We start from the raw sequence: 19,484 nt of genomic DNA on the forward strand, positions 1-19,484 counted from the left end.
ACTCAATCTCTTGCACTTACACTCACACACTCTCGCACGCATACACACACACACACACACACACTCTTGCTCACACTTGCACACACTCACTCTTGCAGACAGTTTCACACATTCACACTCACTCTGACACACTTGCACGCACACTCACACATCCTGCACTTACTCTCACACACTCTTGCTCATACTCTTGCACACACACTCACTCTTGCAGACGATTTCACACATTCACACTCACTGTGTCACACTTTCACACCCACTCACACATTTACTCTCTTGCACTTACTCTCACACACTCAGTCACTCTTGCACTTACTCTCACACACTCTCTCACGTACACTCACACACTCACTCACTCACTCACAGACTCACACACTCTCTCGCATACACACTCACTCATTGACACACACTCACTGAAGGACAGATGCTGATAGCTGTGCTTCTTTCTCTCTCAGGTTGCGTATTCAGCCCTCCAGTCCTCCTCCTACGCATCCCAACAACCACCTCTTCAGGCCAGCCAATCAGAGTCCTCCTCCAGGGAGTCAGGGGATGATGCAGGCACATGGTCAGTGTCAGTCAGCGGTAGCAGTCGTGTGATAGACATGCAGTCGATCGTGACACTGATGTGTTAAGCTCCTCCCACAGGTGGGCCAACAGCAGTTCAGTTCCAGCATGGCTCCGCCCTCTACCAGTCTCCCAGCGCCAGCCCTCCCCCCACCAGCCTCCCCCGCATGGCGATGTCCAATCAGCAGCCTCCGCCAGGTTCTGCCCGCACACTCGCACAGCAGCAGGTGACCATTCAGGTGCAAGAGGTGGAGCTGGGGGGCGGAGCCCAGCGGCAGGGCTTCCTAGCCACGCCCACTCACAGAGTTCTGGGGAAGCAGCTGAGCGCAGATAACGCAGAAACTCACAGGTGATGCGAGCGCTACAGAAACGCTTCAAGATCGCTCTGTCCGTTCGTTTGTTTTGTGCTTTTATTTTTGTTTTTTAAATGTTTTTATTGTTTATTTTCATTCAGTGTTGTTTATTTTTGTTTAAATGCAGTTCAGCATGTTTAGTGCTTGTAGATGTTTTAAATGCATCTGTTGTGGAAATGATTTGTGTAAATATTGCGAGATTCTCCCAGAAGACGGTGTTTCAGTCCAGACGATTGAGCGCCGGACGCTGAGGTACTGAGAGACTCTGATGTCCAGTGCTAGCAGTAGATGAGCGTCCTGTGTTGGGTCACTGGAGATCTGAACTCCAGCGGATCTGAGACGGGACGATGAGGAGTAGATGCTCAGTTCTGTTAGCAGATAAATTATGTGTTTTAAAGTCAACATGTAATCAGCATTCACTGTAAAAAAAAAAAATCTGAAATGTACAGTAAAAAGCATCAGCTGTGGTTCATGGAACTTTACCATGCAGTAGCGATGATACAAGTTTACAGATTGATTTAAAAATTATAATAAAATAACTTTAGTAAAATAGTGTTAAAATTGAAAATTATTAATTGTTCTTTTTTACATTTACAATTCACTGCAATAAAAAAAAATGGAGTGTCTATTTACTCTAAGTGCAAATATCCTTGTTGGCAGAGGCTATTTACACTAACACCAAACTGTGATTGGGCTGGTCTACACTACAAAGAAGAGCATGTTATGACAGATCCAGTGGCAGTGAAGCGATTGACCCGAGTTCAAATACAGCTTTTGCAAACTTTATTTCTTCTCCCTTTTCAAACCTCATCGCCCCAATAACATGGCATCCATTTAATAATTTGAATTAAAATTATAATTTACTCTCAAAATGTCATTATTGCATATTATTTTGTAATGTTCTGCAATACCGGGATGCAGTTAGTTGCCACCTAAATTGCAATAAGTAATATAAATAGCAGAAAATCATGTTATTTTAACAGTGTAAATAGAATCTATGGCTATTTTTGCTTAATTTAAATAGCCGCAGCCAAAACAGAAATCAGAATTAAGACTAAATCAGCTGATGAGGAATGTCCTTTTACATTTTTCGACTGTAAATTATAATAGTGCATGAATATAGAGGTGGATCAGTAATATGAGAAAGCTCTTCAACAGACAGCTGCTGTATTCACTCTAGTCCTCCAACATTATCTGAATTAACAACACAGCAGTGATGCCTTTCTAACAAAATCTGTATTATCTCACACCTCCGGACATAAACATGTGAATGCACAGCTTCTGCGTTTGAATGTGTATCTTAAAAAAAACAAAACAAAAACCAACTAATATTAGAAATTTTGTATTTGAAAGTCCTTACATCAGTGTTTCATGTTGACTTTAGAAAACTCAGTGCGTTTACATGGACAACAATCCGATTTTAACACGATTAAGACAATACTCTGATTACGAATATACCATGCAAACAGAGATTTTTGATGACTTTAATCCAGCTAATGTCATACTCAAAGAAAAATTAAGATGTGGAGTACACACCTTAATCACACCATTACCATCGTGTAGAACACAATTTGCGACAGGATACACACATGACATTGTTCAACCGTTTGACGACAAACAAAAGCGAATGGCTTCAACGTCGTCTGTTTGCACGTATAGCTTAACAAATAATTAACTGCACTTGAAGCTTTCAGTAAATTAAAAATGAAACTGTATATGGCATCATAACGAAGATGAACTATGTATGTCAAATTCTGGAGTGGACGTTGGATGGCATCACATGGGGGCGTAATAATGTGCCAATAATCGATCTGTGTACTACAACATGTACAACTGAACATGAGAGGAATATTCTAAAAGCAACTCATGTGAACACTTTAATCATAATATTGTCTTATTTAGAATAAGGTAAATTATTAGATTACTCCTGTCCATGTAAACAAGAGCTAGAGGGGAGGAGTCAGATCAGACCAGACTCCTCCCACATAATGATAGTAGGGGTGTGGTTATGCTAATTGGAGCCTGTGGTCTCAGTCGTGCTCGTGTGTTTGATTGTGTTGCAGTCGCAGCTTAAGTCGCTTCCACACTGCTATGTATGAGCAGTTTACCCCGCACATGTTCGGTGAGGGGGTGAGCGGCGTCATCGGCACCTATAACCCCTACCTGCAGGGGGCGTCGCTGAAGGTGCCGGGGCTGGAGGGCTATCAGGGCTATCCGTCTGCACTGCAGCAGGCTCTGCTTTCTCCCACGCCGCTGGAGTATCGTCCGGCTCAGCAACACGTCACGCCGACCCTGCAGGGCCTGCTCTCGCCTCGCCACTCGCTCACGGGTCACGCTGACCCTCGCCTGCCTCCGCAGGACCTCGCCGCGCTGCTCAAACGCCAGAGCCTCCGTTCGGCTCCGCCCCCTGGCACTATGGCCACATCCACAGTGGCTCCGCCTACCAACCCACAGGACTATGGGGAGATGCTGATGCTGCAGCAACTCAGCCAAGCGGCTGAGAGCTTAGACCCCGCCCCTCCACAGGCCCCGCCCCCTCAGCACTACCATCACCTGCTCCAGATCAGAACCCTGCCCGAGTGCCCAGCCCCTCAGTCGGAGAGCATGGAGGAGGATGAGATGCCGGCCTATCATGAGGGCCTGCTGGCCAAAGCCACCGCCCCCTGCGCTGAGGCACATGAGATGCTGGCTCCGCCCCTTGGCTCCTCCCCCAACCACAGACACGCCTACATGCGCAGCAGCACGGCGGCCAGAGGTACACACTGCACTCACACACTTACAGTTTAAGTCAAGTAGAGCTTTAAGTTCTGTTTATACTAAGAACGATAACTATAAAGATAACAATATCAGTCGCTTTAAATTCTCATTAAAAAACCTTATAGCAGGATTTATTCTGATTGGCTGTCAATGTCACAATATTACTGTTTTTGCTGTATTTTGATCAAATAAATCCAGCTTTTGTGAGCAGAAGAAATATTTTAAATCATAATTATTCTTAACTTTTGACTGGATGTTTATATCATATAATTATGAAGTGTTTAATTGTCATGAAAATAATGTTGCACTACAAACCCATTGAATGAGTGTGTGATTTGTGTCTCAGAGGCGTGTGCTGATGCTGCAGAGTGTCGGGTGATGGAGGGAGATCACAACGGCTACAGCTCACGCGCCGCACAGGGAGACACTTACAGACCACGAGCATCATTACAGAGACACCACACCATCCAGACCTGCGACGACGCTTACGTATGTGTGTGTGTGTGAGTGTGAGAGTGAGACAGAGTGAGTGTGTGTGAGACTGAGACAGAGTGAGTGTGTGTGAGAGTGAGACAGAGTGAGTGAGTGTGAGACAGAGTGTGTGTGTGTTAGAGAGTAAGTGAGAGAGTGTGAGGTTGTTTGACTGTATGTGAGAGTGTGTGTGTGTGTGTGAGAGACACAGTTCCTGTGCTGACCTCCCGACCTCTTGTTTTTGTAGGAACAGGCGGAGCCCATGTCTGGAATGAGCTTATTGGCTGGCAAGGCGCTAAGCTCCGCCCGCATGTCTGACATCCTCAGCCAATCGTCTCTGACAGGAAGCCAGCAGCTGCAGCAGAGGGAGGGGTCAGGTGTGTAAACGTACTACACCCACACACACACACACACATGTTCTCTCGCACACTGATGGTGTTGTGTGTGTGTTCAGTGTGTGACGTGGAGGCAGACGTTCACCCCGCCGCGTGCTACCCTTCCTCCTGCACCAGTGACATGCTGCTAAGCTACAAACCCCCGGATCTGCAGTACAGCGTGGAGCAGGCCGGGGTCTAGTGAACACAGGTACACACCTTCATTATTGATTTTATAAACAAATCAGGATACAATGACTATCGTTGTTTGGTAACACTCTATTTGAAGGTGTCTTTGTTACACAGGTTTCATGTATTTACAGTTATAAAAACAATTAATTATGCATAATAACATGTAAGTAACCCGAAGCCAAACCCTACCCACACAGTAAGTACATGTAGTTAATCAGAACTTCAACTTTATTTATAAAGCACTTTCAAGACCATGATGTGGAGACCAAAGTGCAGTACAGGAAGACCAAATTAAAAATACGAATAAAATCAAGCATAAAACATTCTATATACAATGCATTACAATATGGCAATAAGATGACACAAAAGCATGCACATCTTTCTCGAAAAAAAAAGTCCTCAAAAGAAAAGGATAGACCAACTTAGATCTAAGAACGAAAAAACTATTTTTAACAACGGAATTAATTCGACGATCAAATTTAGAAATTAAAAAAAAAGATTTTTCCCAGGAAGTAACCCCCATGCAGTCAGTGACATCATCCACACATCCATTTTTAACAAATTAAACTCGGACTTCAGTTGTAGAAAATTATTAGCTAACCAACACTTAACCTCAGCCAGACATTCACATAGAGATTGAAATTGATGAGTGAACCTTGCATTTCAATGGAATGAACGTTTGTGATTCAAAAGTATATAAATGATAATGAATGCCGTGTTTAAAAAAAAAATTATCCTAGCGGGACCATATAAAGGGAAAACAAAACCGGTCCCAGGACTGAGCCCTGAGGAACCCCACACATAAGAGGGGCAACAGATAAAGAGTTATTTCCATCTTTTAAATATGAATAAAACCATTCTTATGCTAAACCCTGAATACGACATGGTCTCTAAGGCGATCAATGAGAATTGTGTGGTTAGCTGTGTCAAATGCTGCGGTAAGATCTAAAACTAACAGAACAACACAACTTGAAGAATCAGCAACACGTAGAATATCATTAGTAACCCTCAAAAGAGCTGACTCTGTACTATGGCCGGTTCTAAACCCTGACTGAAATCTATCCGAAATGTTTAAATAATTAAGCTGTGCAGACACAATCATCTCCAATATCTTCCATTTGAAATGGGTTGAAAATTATTCATATCAGAGGAGTCTAAACCAGCTTTTTTAATAAAAAGGCAGGATAACTGCATGTTTAAAACTAGGTGGAACAACACCAAATGTCAATGTACCATTCATGATAGTTAAAATACATGAACCGATGGAATTAACCACCTCTTTAAATCAAAGAGAAGGAATCACATCACATTGAGACCTAGTGGGCTTTGTGTGCGTAATTATTTCTTTGAGCTGTGGAAGAGAGACAGGAGTAAAACAAGTCAATTGATTTGGAAGAGCAGAGGGTAGAATAAGATCATTAGTAATAGATGAAATCTGGGATCTGATTCCAGCAGTCTTATCAGTGAAAAATGTTAAAAACTTTTCAAATACATCAACAGAAAGAGAGAGTAATGGCATAACAACAGGATGGAGTACAGTATTTACAGGAGAAAAATCACTTTAGAATAATGGCAGTTCTTCGAGATAATATAAGAAAAATAATTATATTCTTTTGGTATTCATTTAAACAACTCTTTAAAATCTCATAAGACACCTGTAGTTTCTTATGGAAATGTCATATTACTCAGTACTTAAGTATAAACACACTAACAATGACACCTTAAAATAAAGTGTAACCTGTTGTTTACATGTGCACCAATAATAAAGCAAAGACTGAATCCACACTGAACTGATCTCAATAACAACACTGTTATCTTTAGAATCAGAACTGAAACACAGTTGAGTTTCCGTCTCTGATTCTCTTATTTTCCTGTTTATTACTGACACTGCTCTGAAACCATCTGAATCATATAAAGCCCTATAGGAATAAAGGTCAAAAGTGAGATGTTCACACAGCTCAGGCAAAACGTTTCACTCCCATTGACACGTCATTTTCATTTTTCTGATATTAGCTAAGAAGTTTGATTATTATTGCCACTGTTTTTCCACGTACACCAATGCACAACACAAATGATGGACTTTAATCTACTTACAACAAATGCCAAACTCATGTCCATGGATGTATTGGATGGTTTTTCATCTTCAGAAGTGTTAATCACATCAGTTTGCGTTATTGTGTTAATATATTGCCTAAATATTTTGAAAAGGTGCGTCCCAGTTCATACACTTAAGGGTTAGTTCACACAAAAAGTAAAAATTCTTGTCATTAATTACTCACTCAATCCACAGTCAACATCAAGGGTTCTTCCCTTGAGCTCTCGGATTTCATAAAAATTTCTTCGTTTGTGTTCAGAAGATGAACGAAGGTCTTAAAGGGTTTGAAATGACATGAGGGTGAATTTATATTTTTGAGTGAACAAGCACTTTAACTGAAAATGGAGTGGCATGCTGGAGGGGGCGGGGCTATCAGACTTCACAACATCACCTTATATAACTGATACTCCGTCTGTAACTTTAACATGCGTGTTTGTTTGTGTTTTTCTCTCTCAGGGGTGTATTTGCTGTATAAAGCTCATATCCGTCTGCTGTGTTGTGCTGTCATGCCAAATCCTCATCGTCTGTCTGTCGGGGTGTCGTGGGTGTGGCCTGCACGCAGGGGGCGGAGCTCTCAGCTTCCTCTTCCACTGGGAGCGTCTCCGATTGGCTGCAGCCCAATAATCATCCGCCCCTCCCGCACCCAAACCCCTCTTACCGTTGCCATAGCAGCGCTGTCGCGCACTCCGATGTACAAGACAAACACAGAGTCTTACACACACACACACACACACACACACACGAGACGACATCTTTACCAAACGCCACAAACCCAAAGTATTTCACGTGAAGCCTGCGCCGCGGCGGATCATTCCGGTCACGATCGACTCTTCCGCCGGGACGGCCGACTCTCACTCGCTCTACACTCTCTTCACTTCTGTTTTTTATTTTTAACGCATTTTTATGGCTAATGTTCTGTAGGAATTATGATCATTATTGTTCTTGTTTTCTGTAAAAGACGTTTTATGGTTATGACATTATTAAAAGAATGACGATTATTATTAAAACCGTTCTGTGTTGCAAGAGAACAGCCGTGTTTGTTTACTCGCGGTGATTTTTGCACTTTCAGTTTTTGTGACTTTCCTTTCGGTTTCGCTCTTCCTCCGTTTCTCGTTCTCCTCCTTCATTCCGTCCATCCGTTCGTCTGATGACAGGTGCATTGTGGGTAGTTTCACAGATCCTGCTCATGGGCCATCTTCTTTTCTGTTTCAGAGCTTTATCGGTTATTTTTGTGGATGTTGTTAGAAAAGCTTTTGTATATTGTTGATTTTTGCAGTTTTATTTCTGTTCTGATGTCATGTCGATGTTTTTCACCAAACGGACGGACGCTTCATCACGTCTCTCTCAGAGTTTAAAGCCGCCGTTTCGTCTCAGTCCGACCAATCCAATAACTGTCACGTGATCGTCTGAGGAGAGACGGCGCGAGTCTGTGATGAAGAGAGCATCATCCTCCTCTTCCTCCGTCTGTCCATCATCTCACACTCCTCCCTCTTTCCCTTCATACAGCTTTGTCATTTTCTTTTCTTTTGTTTATTATTTTTTTTTTTTTTGGCTTTATGTTTTTGGAAAAATACTAAAGTGCAACAACAATGGTTTAAAAAAGATTCCAAACAAACTGAGAGAAATAATAAATATATATATAAATAAAGAAATGACTATGACAGAGGTGTGTGTGTGTTCTTTCAGCAGCAGTACCGCGGTATCACATGGTAATACTGTGGTACAGAACCAGAAAACACCTTCACCATGAAGCTCTTCTGCTCACAGGACTGCAGCTGCTTTATTAGTTTTAGAATTGATGAATTTACAGCACTCTTATATTCCTGTGATGCTGCTTTGAAACAATCTACTGTATAAAGCACTATAGAAATAAGTAAATCATGTGCTAACAGAAAATTATTGTTCTCTGAACATTCAAAACATTTAAACGTTTAGTTTGGTTGAGCGAACAGCCCATTCCACTAATTTGCAAACATTTTGTATGTTGTCTGAAAAAACTGAATGATTAGTAACACTTAAAAAGTTACATGAAAGTATTTTAAGGTGTCCTTGTTACAGTGTAGTTATACATTTAAGCAGTGTTGGGGAAAGATACTTTTAAAAGTAATGCATTACAATATTTCTTTACTTGTTCATGGAAAGTAATGCATTATGTCACTTTTGCGTTACTTTTTCTCATCTGGGTTGTTTAATATTAAAAAGGTTCTAGTAATGGCAAATGTAAAAGCCTGGGTTCATTCCCAAGGAAATGTAAAGTCACGCTGAAGTGCTGCCATTCTGAACAGGACACAAAAGAAGAAAGTTCATTGCTCTTCAGCAACAACTAAACGAACCGCAAATCTTAAAGTCTTCATTAGTTTGATTTAAATGAATAATCGAAGGTCAACAGCAGAGACTTTGGTTAATACAATTGTATTACATACATGAAGGATATTTGTGTTATTCAACATTATTTGAGGAACATAATCTGTTTTTGAATAAACACATGTTCATATTTAGTCTAGAACTACAGTGAGATCATGTTCACACACAACACTCTGCACTGACTCCGGATCTCTGTCACCATGGCAACACCAGAGCTGTCACTCAACACATGGAAACAAAGTAACTCCGATATTTTCTTGTAAATTGAAAAGTAATCAGATTATGTAACTTATGTTATGTGTATAATGCTTTACCCCCAACACTGCAAGTACTGAGTTATATTAATTAACTACCTGTACTTACTATATGGGTCAGGATAAGAGTTACTTGCATGTAATTATTCATTGTTTATTGTAATAATAAATGTAAACGTGTAAGAAGGATATAAAAAATAAAGTGTTAATGTTTTTTGCTAACGCTTTAGGAACATTAGTAAAGACCAGATGACACTGAACAATCATCATATTAATGCTACTGGAAGAACCTTTGTTCTTAACTTTGAGTGAATGTTATATGGACATTAGTTCTGAGAAAGTAACGATGGAGAGGCTCTGAATAAATGTCGAGGGAAAGTTTACCCGTCTTCACCTCAGGACTGATTCTGAAGTTATAGAGAGAAAGTGATTGTTAGCGTCTGGTTTCATGCATTGCGTGTTTTTGCACCGACGAATCAATCAAAACAGATGCTTTTCTTCCTCGTCGTGAGTTCTGTGTGCAGCTGCTCGTGTCTGAATGTGAATCTGCACTGCAGAGGTTCAGCAGACCTGACGAGTCGAGCTCAGATCATTCTGCGTATGGCAAGCCCTTTTAACATTTAATACATAAAACGTGCTAGTAAGCGTTATCATGCTGCTAGTATGTATTTTTAGCTACTAGTAGTTCTGTTAGGTAGGGTCAGGTTTAGGTTAGTGCTAGTTTTTATTTTTTATCTTCTAGTGATCGCTTTTTAGGCACTGGTAGCTTTTTGAATTATAACAATACTTAAAGTAATACTTTTAATAAATAAGTACCATATCTAAATAATACTTACTAGTAAAAAGTGTTGGGAAAGCTACTGTGGAAATGTAATGGGTTACAGATTACAAGTTATTTATTTTTTTATAAAGTGCTCAGTGATAGAGCATTGCGTTAGCAGCGCAAAAGGGTTGTGGGTTCGATTCCCACTGATTACTGACTTTCAAAATCCTTCATCACTTGAATTAAGAAATGACTCTGAGCAGTTCTAGAAATTGTGTTTATGTATTTATTTACTCATATATTGAGGCGGCAGAGGCTGAAAACACAGTGATCATCACATGCTTAAGTATTTGTAGTAAATGTTCTACAGAGACACACATAATGTGCAGGATTCAAATATTGTACCTTTGCAACTTAATATTCACAGACACTAGTCCATATCACATTTTGATTCAAGTGTAGTGATCTACTTGATTTATTCATACAAAAATTGGCATGAAATCATTAACATTTTCATAAGTAACTAATTTAATTTCACATTTTTTAACTGTGACTGATTAGTCACATTGATTTTGTATTTTTTTCTATATAAAACAATATCATAATCTATATTTGTTAATTTCAGGAATAATGTATGAAATTTTATGTTATTTATTTTGAAGAGTTAAGAGAGCAGGTTCATATAGATCCTTATTTAATTAAACTGATCAAGGTTGATAATGTATTTAGAAAGTGATTAGTAATAAGTAATGCAATACTAGTTTAGAGAGAGTAATTTACACAAGGTAATTTAATTACATAGTTGGAGTAATTATTAGCTAGTAATTTTCTTTAAGTAATTTACCCAGCACTGATTACTAGCCACTACTGAAGTACCAGCATCTAATAAATAAGAACTAGTGAATACGAAGAACGTAAAGAATAAACTGTAGTACCTAATGGAATAGATACTAGGATCTCAAAATAAGTACTAGTAGCATTGAAATAGGTACTAGTATGTTAAGGAATAAATGTTAAAACGGCCTGCCATTTGAGCGTGTGTGTGTGTGTGTGTGTGTGTGTGTGAGTGTGTGAGTGAGTGTGTATTTGTGTGTGTGTTCTGAATGGCTCCTCAACCGGTCAGAGTCAGCAGCGTCTGTGCACAGAGGTAAAACACTTGAGTGTGTGTGATTTACGTGATGTGCATCATATGTGCAGTATCTGTGTGTGTGTGTGTGTGTGTGTGTGTGTGTTGCAGCTGTGAGATGATGATTCTGCATGTCAGCATCACACTGGAAACACTGTGTTTTGTGTTGCTGATGCATCTCAATCACACACGCCAGTCTGAAGGATCCACTGCTTCGTTCACATGAGATAACAGACGCTCAGTAGATTTGTGTGTCAGTTGATTGTCTGAGATTCTCCTGTGTGTGTGTGTGTGTGTGTGTGTGTGTGTGTGTGTGTGTGTGTGTGTGTGTAGGTGACTATGCCCCGTGTGTGTTTGAGGCAGAGGACGCGTCTGTCTGCTTTATTCTTTCACACCTTGTCCTGGGCCTGTTCAGGTAAGACCAAATAAACACATGCACTCAAACACACACACACACCCACTCACAAGTTTCCAAGTTGTGGTTGACTTTGTTTCTCTCTGACAGCATCCATTGACCCCGCGCCCAAAATTGACGGACAGCGGACCTCGTCGGTTACCGTACAGGAGAACATCACTCACCACTTCAGCTGCCAATCAGAGGGCTGGGATGCTCAAGCCCCGCCCCTGCTCACCTGGTACCTGAACGGTGAGAGGCAGAGCGAGGTGACGGGCCGCCGGGGGGCGGGGCGTCTGGTGATGACATCATCGCAGGATTCTGGAACGCTTCAATACGGATCGGAGCGCAACAGCACGTTCACACTGAAGCCGAAGCGCTGGGACCGAGAGCTGGTGTGTGCGGCACGAAACCCCACCAGAGGAGAGAGCTACAACGCCAGCGTCACGCTCAACGTCCAGTGTGAGTCCATAATCAAACACCAGAGCTGCGCGCGGTTTCCTTAAGAATTATTTTTGGTTTTAAATATTGCAAATTATAATAATAAGAAGAAAGTTGTATATTAAAGTGATAGTTCACCCAAAAATGTAAATTTTTATCATTTACTCACCATCATGTTGTTCCAACCCTTTAATGATAATAATGTTATACATTAATATAAATTAAAATAAGATGAAAATGTTTTATTGAAGTTATAATATTAACAAAACTGGTTATTATATTATATAATTATAAAATATAAATGTAAATTTATGTAATATTCAAATTTTGTCTGTAAGCAGCATGCAGTTGTGTGTTGTGGCCACAGATGGCGATAGAGAGTTGAGTAGAGTTGTGTTTCAGTCCGTCCAGAGATCCTGCGTGTGGACGCTCACTACAGCCAGAGCTCGGACCCAGGCCTCGCCCTCATTCTCTTCGCTTTGGTTCGCTCCAACCCCCCCGCCACCATCCGCTGGGTGGATCAGTCCGGTCAGCTGCTGGCCAACAGCTCCGACTTCCTCATCCTGGACTCGCGCAGCTTACCCTGGCTGACCAATCACAGCCTGCAGCTCACGCTCAGCAGCCTATCAGGAAACATCACCGTGAACGCCAACAACAGCCTCGGCTCCGCCCACAGCAACCTCACACTCACAGGTGGTCACTTACACCTAGTGGTCACTTGTTGATCTGAAACAACCTTTACAGCGAATCAGACGAGTGTTGATTAATCATTTCTGTCTTTATTTATGTATTTATTTATATATCTTTGTACATCTGTATTACCCCTGACATGTATGGTTATCCTCTTGTAGCCTATATGTTCTGTTTTTATTAGAAGTCAATTAAAAGGCTTCAGAGCGATGTCCCCCTAGTGGTGAAATGTTAAAATTTCGAAACGTTTCGAAATAGTTACGACATAAAGACACGTGACTTTAATAGTTTGATGATTTTTAGTTCGAGATTCGTTAAGGTTTCGTTAAGTGTGTCGAGCACACCCATCACTATTTATTACTAGTATTTTTGAGTACCAATTATTTAAATAAATTACACATTTAATAGTATGAAAGTGACCATAATATTATTCTGATTTCTGAAGATCATGTGACACTGAAGACTGGAGGAATGATGCTGAAAATACAGCGGAGCATCACAGAAATAAATTACACTTTAACAGACATTCACACAGAAAACAGCTGTTTTATATTAGAATACTATTTCAGTATTTTCACTGTATTTTTGATCAGATAAATGCGTGTTCCTCCAGAGTTCCTGCAGTCGCGTGTGGAGGTGCCGGTGTTTGGGATCGTGACGGGTGGTGTCGCCGGCTTCATCACCCTCCTCATCTTCACCCTGATGGTGTTCCTCCTCCTTCAGAAGGACAAAACCAAAGCCCTCGGTACATGATCCCAGCACACTGACTCTCTGAAGCTCTCTGTACATGTACAGTGTTTCTGTGAGCTGATCTCTGATGCTGTGTGTTGTTTTCAGAGGAGCCTGCAGTGCGTCTCTCCAGCAAACGGTGCGCCGCTCCTCAGCGTTCACTGCTAATACTGCTGTTATTGGGTGAGCTGATCTGATGTGTGTGTGTGTGTGTGTGCAGTGAGAACAGCGTGTATCTGCCGCGGGAGAACATGTCTCTGCCGTCACACGTGCAGCTGAACGAGGACCGAGCGCTCTGTAAGGGTGAGTGTGATCCTCGCTGAGCTCCGCTCGGCTCCGGGGCCCGTCTCTGACTCCTGCCGTGTTTCAGGACAGAGCTCCAGACCCAACACACTGGAGAGGAGACGAGCCGAGGACGAGGAGGAGGACCTGTCTGCAGCCTACGCCGCCCGAGGTCAGAGGTCACCACTAAGGCTGTAACCGCTCGCTCGTTTTCCGCTCAATCTTGAAACTTGGATTTTTTTTATTGTGAATCGTTGATTTCGGGCCAAAAATCAGGTGATTTGCATTTTCAATAATGCTTTAAAATATATACACATTAAATTACTAGAAGCACAGAAGAGAGGGGGTCCAAGAACCGATCCCTGAGGAACCCCAGTGACCAGTTGATGTGCTTTGGATACCTCCCCTTCCATTTTAGTATAAAAACTATATAGACAAATTTATGATGATGATGACAAACACTTTACAAAATTAGTTAAGCATTAAATGAAAATATAAAAGTAAAATATAATTTAAAGTGTTTATAAAAGTTGCATTCGCTTGAAACAGCATTTATAATAAGAGTAATTTAAGTGAAACTGAAACTAGCGGCGTGTAGAAATGTGCTGTAGAATTATTCTTGTGTTCATGTTCCTCACTCCACAGATCCAGACGTGTGGCTTTGAGAGTGTTTTGCATGTTTGTGTGATCTGTCGCAATAGATGATAGATGAAGCTCAGGAGTCTGTGGAGACGGCTCTGTAGGTGTGTGTTGATGTTATTCTGTGTCTCCGCAGGGTTCGCTCGCTATCCGATGGTCGGCTACATCTATAAAGTCAGCAGCACCAGCAGCGACGAGATCTGGCTCTGATTCACACACACAAACAGAGCCGTGATGAACTACGGCTGACCTCTGACCTCACGCCTTGCCGAGACTGATGAATCTCTCAGACATCAAGCCTCATATCTGAGATCTCGACGTGATTGACTGACAGTGTCCTGCTGAAGAACTACATTACCCATAATCCCCTGATAAAAAAAAAACACTGTTACTATGGAAACACCATTCAGAGGCTACTTTAGTTAATTGTAGCATTGGTGATGATGATTCCTGAAACGTTTGCGAAATCAGAGAAAAAGAGTCACAGACTGATTCAGTTCCATCAAACACAGGGAATCATGGGATATGTAGTTCATTCAGAAGCACTTGCTCATTAATATCTTCATCTCTGATCATGTTCTCAGAGTTAGTTATGAAGAAATGTTCTTTCAGTTTTCTGGCTTTCTCAAAACAATATTTTAACGTTGTTTATTAAACATTTTTATGAAACATTTCAGTTGGACATCATCTAACTTTTTCAAATGTAACTAATTATTTGCCTCAGATGATTCAGAGAACATTAAAAAGTAACGTTCACAAGTTTGCAGAATTCTAAAATGTAACATTTCCTTAAAGTTCACAGAACCAAAATATAACATTTTTAAAAACCGGATGTTTTGAACTGATTGGGAATGTTAACATTTATAGAAAATATTTATAGTCTGTATTGACGAATCTCTGAAATGCATCTAGAGGGAATCAGAAGTAAATCAGATCACGAATGATTCGTACAAACCGTTTGACTGACCATCACTGTATGTGACATGTGTGACATCGACAGACTGTACATACGTGCTTTCCTCGGTATTTACCCACAGTTCTTTGCTGCTATATGGAATGCTGTGTTAGATTGTTTAATATTAAGGAATGTTCAGTAAATCGTCAGATATATGAGATAAATATGTGAAAAATCTATATATTTAAATGAATATAAAGCATATTGTTGGTATGGTGTTATGATCATATGCATATGTATATTTACTGTAAGTATATTTGTAAAGCTCATTATGAATTTGTACATACAAATCTATAAAATAACGCATGTCACTGTGTTTCCATCCAGCAGGAGGCGCTACTAGTTAACCTGAGCTTGAGTAGTACTAGTTAAGTATTATCTCTTGTTTGTGTATTATTAGTCATATGATGAAATACCTCAATAAATCATATTGATCGCACAGTCCAGTGTGTGTCAGAGTTTCTCTCTCTGTTTTATTGCAAGAAAACACAAATACAATCATAAGAAGATCCTAAAGAACAGAGCACAGATCAAAATGAGAGAAAACAGAAGGAAAAAGATTTACAAAATGGAGTCTACTCATAGTTTTTTCAACTAAACAGTCTTTTCCAGTTTTTTATATATTTTTTTACAGTCTCACAGATTTACAGTACATCCAAAAGAGCTTTTTAAAAACAGAAAACAATGGCCTTGTCGGCCTATGTTATGAATATAAATTTGGCCCCAAATGAAAATAATATTCAGTATGTACATCTTCCATTATTAAACCAAAGATTAGACCCTTTCTAGAAAACTGAGAAGACAGCTTGACTGAAACTTTAAGACATTTAAGCGTCTCAGACCTAAAGATCAACAGTCAAAGAGTCTTCTCAGTATCCACATCACTAAAGCACAGTTATTGTGATCGATGTCAGAAGCTGTAAAGATGGAAGATATCATCCTCAGTGATGTCGAAGTGTATTCTCGGCTTCAGGAGAGAGCTGTTCTCTCGCAGGTGTTTGTGGTCTTCCGTTTGTGCTCCGGAAGTCAAATGTAGATCATTCATCTGCAGTTTCTGCTCTTATTGATCTCAGACTGTGTGTAAGTGCATGAAATAAGGATAAAATACACCGAGAGAGAGAGTAATATTCAGAGCTGATGAGCGGATCTGGCCTGTTTTAATAGAAACCGCATCTTTTAGGCCTAATTGATTTTAATTGAGCTTTTTATCCAACGTTAGTTAATATTAGGATGAGTTTGACCTTCTGTGCGTCATTTCTTCATTTGAACTCGTGATTTATTTCAGATGATCTGTGTTAAGTCGAGCTCCAGATCGCGTCGTGTCGGTTTCTGACTTCCGGTTCATCATCGAGTTTTCCGCTCTTCTCGTCTAAAGTCACTCGACATCTACATCGTCTCAGGTCTGTGTTAAACTTCATCTTTCACTTACAGCTTTAACTAACTTTCTTTTATTATATAATTCTAGATTTTAATGTAATCTGATATTAATAAATAGTTTCACATTTTTTTGTCAACACTTTACTATAAGGTCTAAAAAGAGTTTATGACTATACTTTTGTTCATAGATTAATAAATGCTTTAAAAGTTGGTAATTGTTAGTTTAGTTTAATATCTGTATATTAACAAGCATTAATGAGCTGAATGTTATTTTAAAGTGATATTAAGTGCATAATTTAATCATAAGAAGCACATATGTCAGAGCTGAAGCTGAAGGTCTTTGTTAATTTCAGCATGTGAAGGCAAACTTTAGAAAGTTGTGTTTGTGACATGTTTTGTTGGAGTTGGGTCAGACTGAGGTAGTTGGAGATGATGGTGTCTGTCTAACGATGAAAGTGTTTATGATCTACAGACACAGAAGAGGTTATTAATAATAGCAGCTCTCTGAGAGATGGACGGACGTGTGTTTGTGTTCTTCTGTCTGCTGACGGCTGTGAGACCGGATGGTAAGATTCATCTTCAGCTGTTCCTTCAGTGTTTCACACAGCACTGGACTGTTTTTGCTTTTTCAGAATCATATTAGTATTTTGACTTGATCAAGCGCCAATCATCTGATCTCGTGTTAACTTTGCAGATTCTTCTCCGCTGATCAGTTATGATAAGAAAGAGAAGACGTTGAATTGTACCAAAGGAAAATTTGGTGACGAAGCTTCAATACGGGTGAATTATGATAATTCGGGAATCCACACGTGTATACCTTCAGGTGTAGACTGTAATGAAGAAATGTCCAACTGTCCAAAAGCCCTAATTAAAGTCCTGAGTGAGTAAAACCTTTCATGTTCCAGAGCTAGCCCCATTCTCTCAGATTTAATGTGAATCTTGTGTTTGGTGTCTGTTTTCCTTCGGTGACGGTCAGAGAACGTTCTCTCGATTAGTTTCACAGTTACAGAAGATTCTCTGATTTCATCTGAAGTGTATCTCCTCGTCTTGTCTTTACGTGTCACACATTATGTGATTTAATACAGTAATTATGCTTAGTAATGCACTTTATAATGATCTCATGATCTGTAACAACTTTTATAATGTTACAAAGCTTTTATATCCACTGTTATATATTAAGCATTAAAACTTGATTTTAGGTGATTTTAAATGTAACAAGAAATTATGATGTATTTTAACTGTGTTTACATTTAAGAAAGGATATGATGCATTATAATGAAGATTTGAACACTTTTATAATGCATCAGTGCGGTGTTTGTGTCTGTATCTGTGTGTGTGTGCGTGTGTGCATGTGTGTGTGTATCTGTGTGTGTTTGTGTGTGTGTCTCTCTCTCTGTGTGCGTGTGTGTGTGTGTGTGTGTGTGTGTCTCTCTCTGTGTGCGTGTGTGTGTGTGTGTCTCTCTGTGTGTGTGTGTGTGTGTGTGTTTCTCTCTGTTTGCGTGTGTGTGTGTGTGTTTCTCTCTGTGTGCGTGTGTGTGTGTCTCTCTCTGTGTGCGTGTGTGTGTGTGTGTGTGTGTGTGTGTGTGCAGGCAGTGAGAACCTGATCCAGCTGGACCCCATGGCTCTGGTCAGTGTTATCGTGGGTGATATTGTAGTGACCGCTGTGATCGGATGGGCCATTTACAGCATCTGTGCTCAGCCCATGACCAGAAGCAGCTATCAGGGGAATAAAGGTGTGTAATCATCATCATCATCTATATCAGTGAATCAGGAATCAGTGGTTCATCTGTCTGTGTTTCTCTCTTCAGCCTCGGACAGACAGGCTCTGATCAATAATCACACTCCGTCAGGAGGAGACACGTATCAGGTACATCAGCGTCTGACACGAAACACATCCGTCTCTAAAAACAGAGAGATATTATAAAGACCCTGGAGCACAAAACCAGCATTAGCGAATTTTTTTTAAATTGATGCATTAATAAATTAATAAACCATCTCTCCATATTTGTGTGAGACTATTGAAACTATTTGAAAATCTGGAATCTGAGGGAGCAAAAACATCTAAATATTGAGAAAATCATCTTTAAAGTTGTTCAGATGAAGTTCTTAGCAATGAATATTACTAATCAAACATTAAGTTTTTATATATTTACGGTAAGAAATTTACTAAATATCTTCACTGAACATGATCTTTACTTAATATCCTAATGATTTTTGTCATAAAAGAGAAATGTATAATTGTGACAAATATCCGTCTGTGACACTGATGCTGCTTCTGTGCTGCAGGGACTGATCGACTGTATATAAATGTACCGTATATATGTCATTCTGTAGTATTTTGGATTCTGAGAGTCTGAGGGGTCTGTGAAAACGTTTAGAAAATTATAGGAAATTAAAACAATAATATCAATAAATAAGTTAAGATATATCATGAAACTGACATTATTAGGGTTTAATTCTGTTTTCCAATTACTGCTCTGAAATCATAGATCTAATTATATTTACAGTCTAATTATTGTGTTTCTGATAACGGTAGATTAAAAAAAAAATGACATCATAGTATTAATTTATTTATAGAAACCAAAGATTATCCAGATGATATTTTACAGAAATTAAATTAAAAAAAAAATATATATATATATATATATATATACATATATATATATA

General features: G+C 39.8%; 3 protein-coding genes across 6 annotated transcripts in view; all 3 read left to right on the plus strand.

Moving 5' to 3' along the window:
- Positions 1-8,464, plus strand: part of LOC127972167 (serine/threonine-protein kinase SIK3 homolog) — a 34,411-nt gene extending 25,947 nt beyond the window's left edge. For all 4 annotated transcript variants that reach the window (XM_052575493.1, XM_052575492.1, XM_052575494.1 and 1 more), the window contains 7 exons: positions 453-562; positions 643-910; positions 2,978-3,669; positions 4,018-4,160; positions 4,390-4,519; positions 4,597-4,727; positions 7,260-8,464. In XM_052575493.1, coding sequence (XP_052431453.1) covers positions 453-562; positions 643-910; positions 2,978-3,669; positions 4,018-4,160; positions 4,390-4,519; positions 4,597-4,718 — 1,465 coding nt within the window. In that variant the 3' untranslated portion in view covers positions 4,719-4,727; positions 7,260-8,464. The remainder of the gene's footprint in view (positions 1-452; positions 563-642; positions 911-2,977; positions 3,670-4,017; positions 4,161-4,389; positions 4,520-4,596; positions 4,728-7,259) is intronic.
- Positions 8,465-10,415: 1,951 nt separating this feature from the next.
- Positions 10,416-15,884, plus strand: LOC127972168 (transmembrane protein 25). The gene is made up of 9 exons (XM_052575497.1): positions 10,416-11,331; positions 11,644-11,725; positions 11,816-12,166; positions 12,548-12,838; positions 13,449-13,580; positions 13,673-13,703; positions 13,785-13,867; positions 13,935-14,018; positions 14,622-15,884. The coding sequence occupies exons 2-9, from the start codon at positions 11,650-11,652 to the stop codon at positions 14,693-14,695; spliced, it is 1,122 nt and encodes a 373-aa protein (XP_052431457.1). The 5' UTR covers positions 10,416-11,331; positions 11,644-11,649; the 3' UTR covers positions 14,696-15,884.
- Positions 15,885-16,543: 659 nt separating this feature from the next.
- LOC127972169 (T-cell surface glycoprotein CD3 gamma chain) overlaps positions 16,544-19,484 on the plus strand; it is a 3,337-nt gene continuing 396 nt past the window's right edge. Inside the window, exons 1-5 of the mRNA XM_052575498.1 lie at positions 16,544-16,840; positions 17,290-17,383; positions 17,512-17,697; positions 18,407-18,550; positions 18,626-18,684. Of these exons, the coding sequence (XP_052431458.1) occupies positions 17,329-17,383; positions 17,512-17,697; positions 18,407-18,550; positions 18,626-18,684 (444 nt within the window). The 5' untranslated portion in view covers positions 16,544-16,840; positions 17,290-17,328. The remainder of the gene's footprint in view (positions 16,841-17,289; positions 17,384-17,511; positions 17,698-18,406; positions 18,551-18,625; positions 18,685-19,484) is intronic.

Source organism: Carassius gibelio, chromosome B15, assembly GCF_023724105.1.
Source record: "Carassius gibelio isolate Cgi1373 ecotype wild population from Czech Republic chromosome B15, carGib1.2-hapl.c, whole genome shotgun sequence".
NCBI lineage: Eukaryota > Metazoa > Chordata > Actinopteri > Cypriniformes > Cyprinidae > Carassius > Carassius gibelio.

Bases quoted from the DNA above. Each gene is read 5' to 3' on its own strand.
- LOC127972168 (XM_052575497.1), top strand. From the start codon at position 11,650: ATGCCCCGTGTGTGTTTGAGGCAGAGGACGCGTCTGTCTGCTTTATTC. The intron at 11,726-11,815 runs GTAAGACCAAAT...TCTCTCTGACAG, and splicing joins CTTGTCCTGGGCCTGTTCAG to CATCCATTGACCCCGCGCCC. The intron at 14,019-14,621 runs GTCAGAGGTCAC...GTGTCTCCGCAG, and splicing joins TGCAGCCTACGCCGCCCGAG to GGTTCGCTCGCTATCCGATG.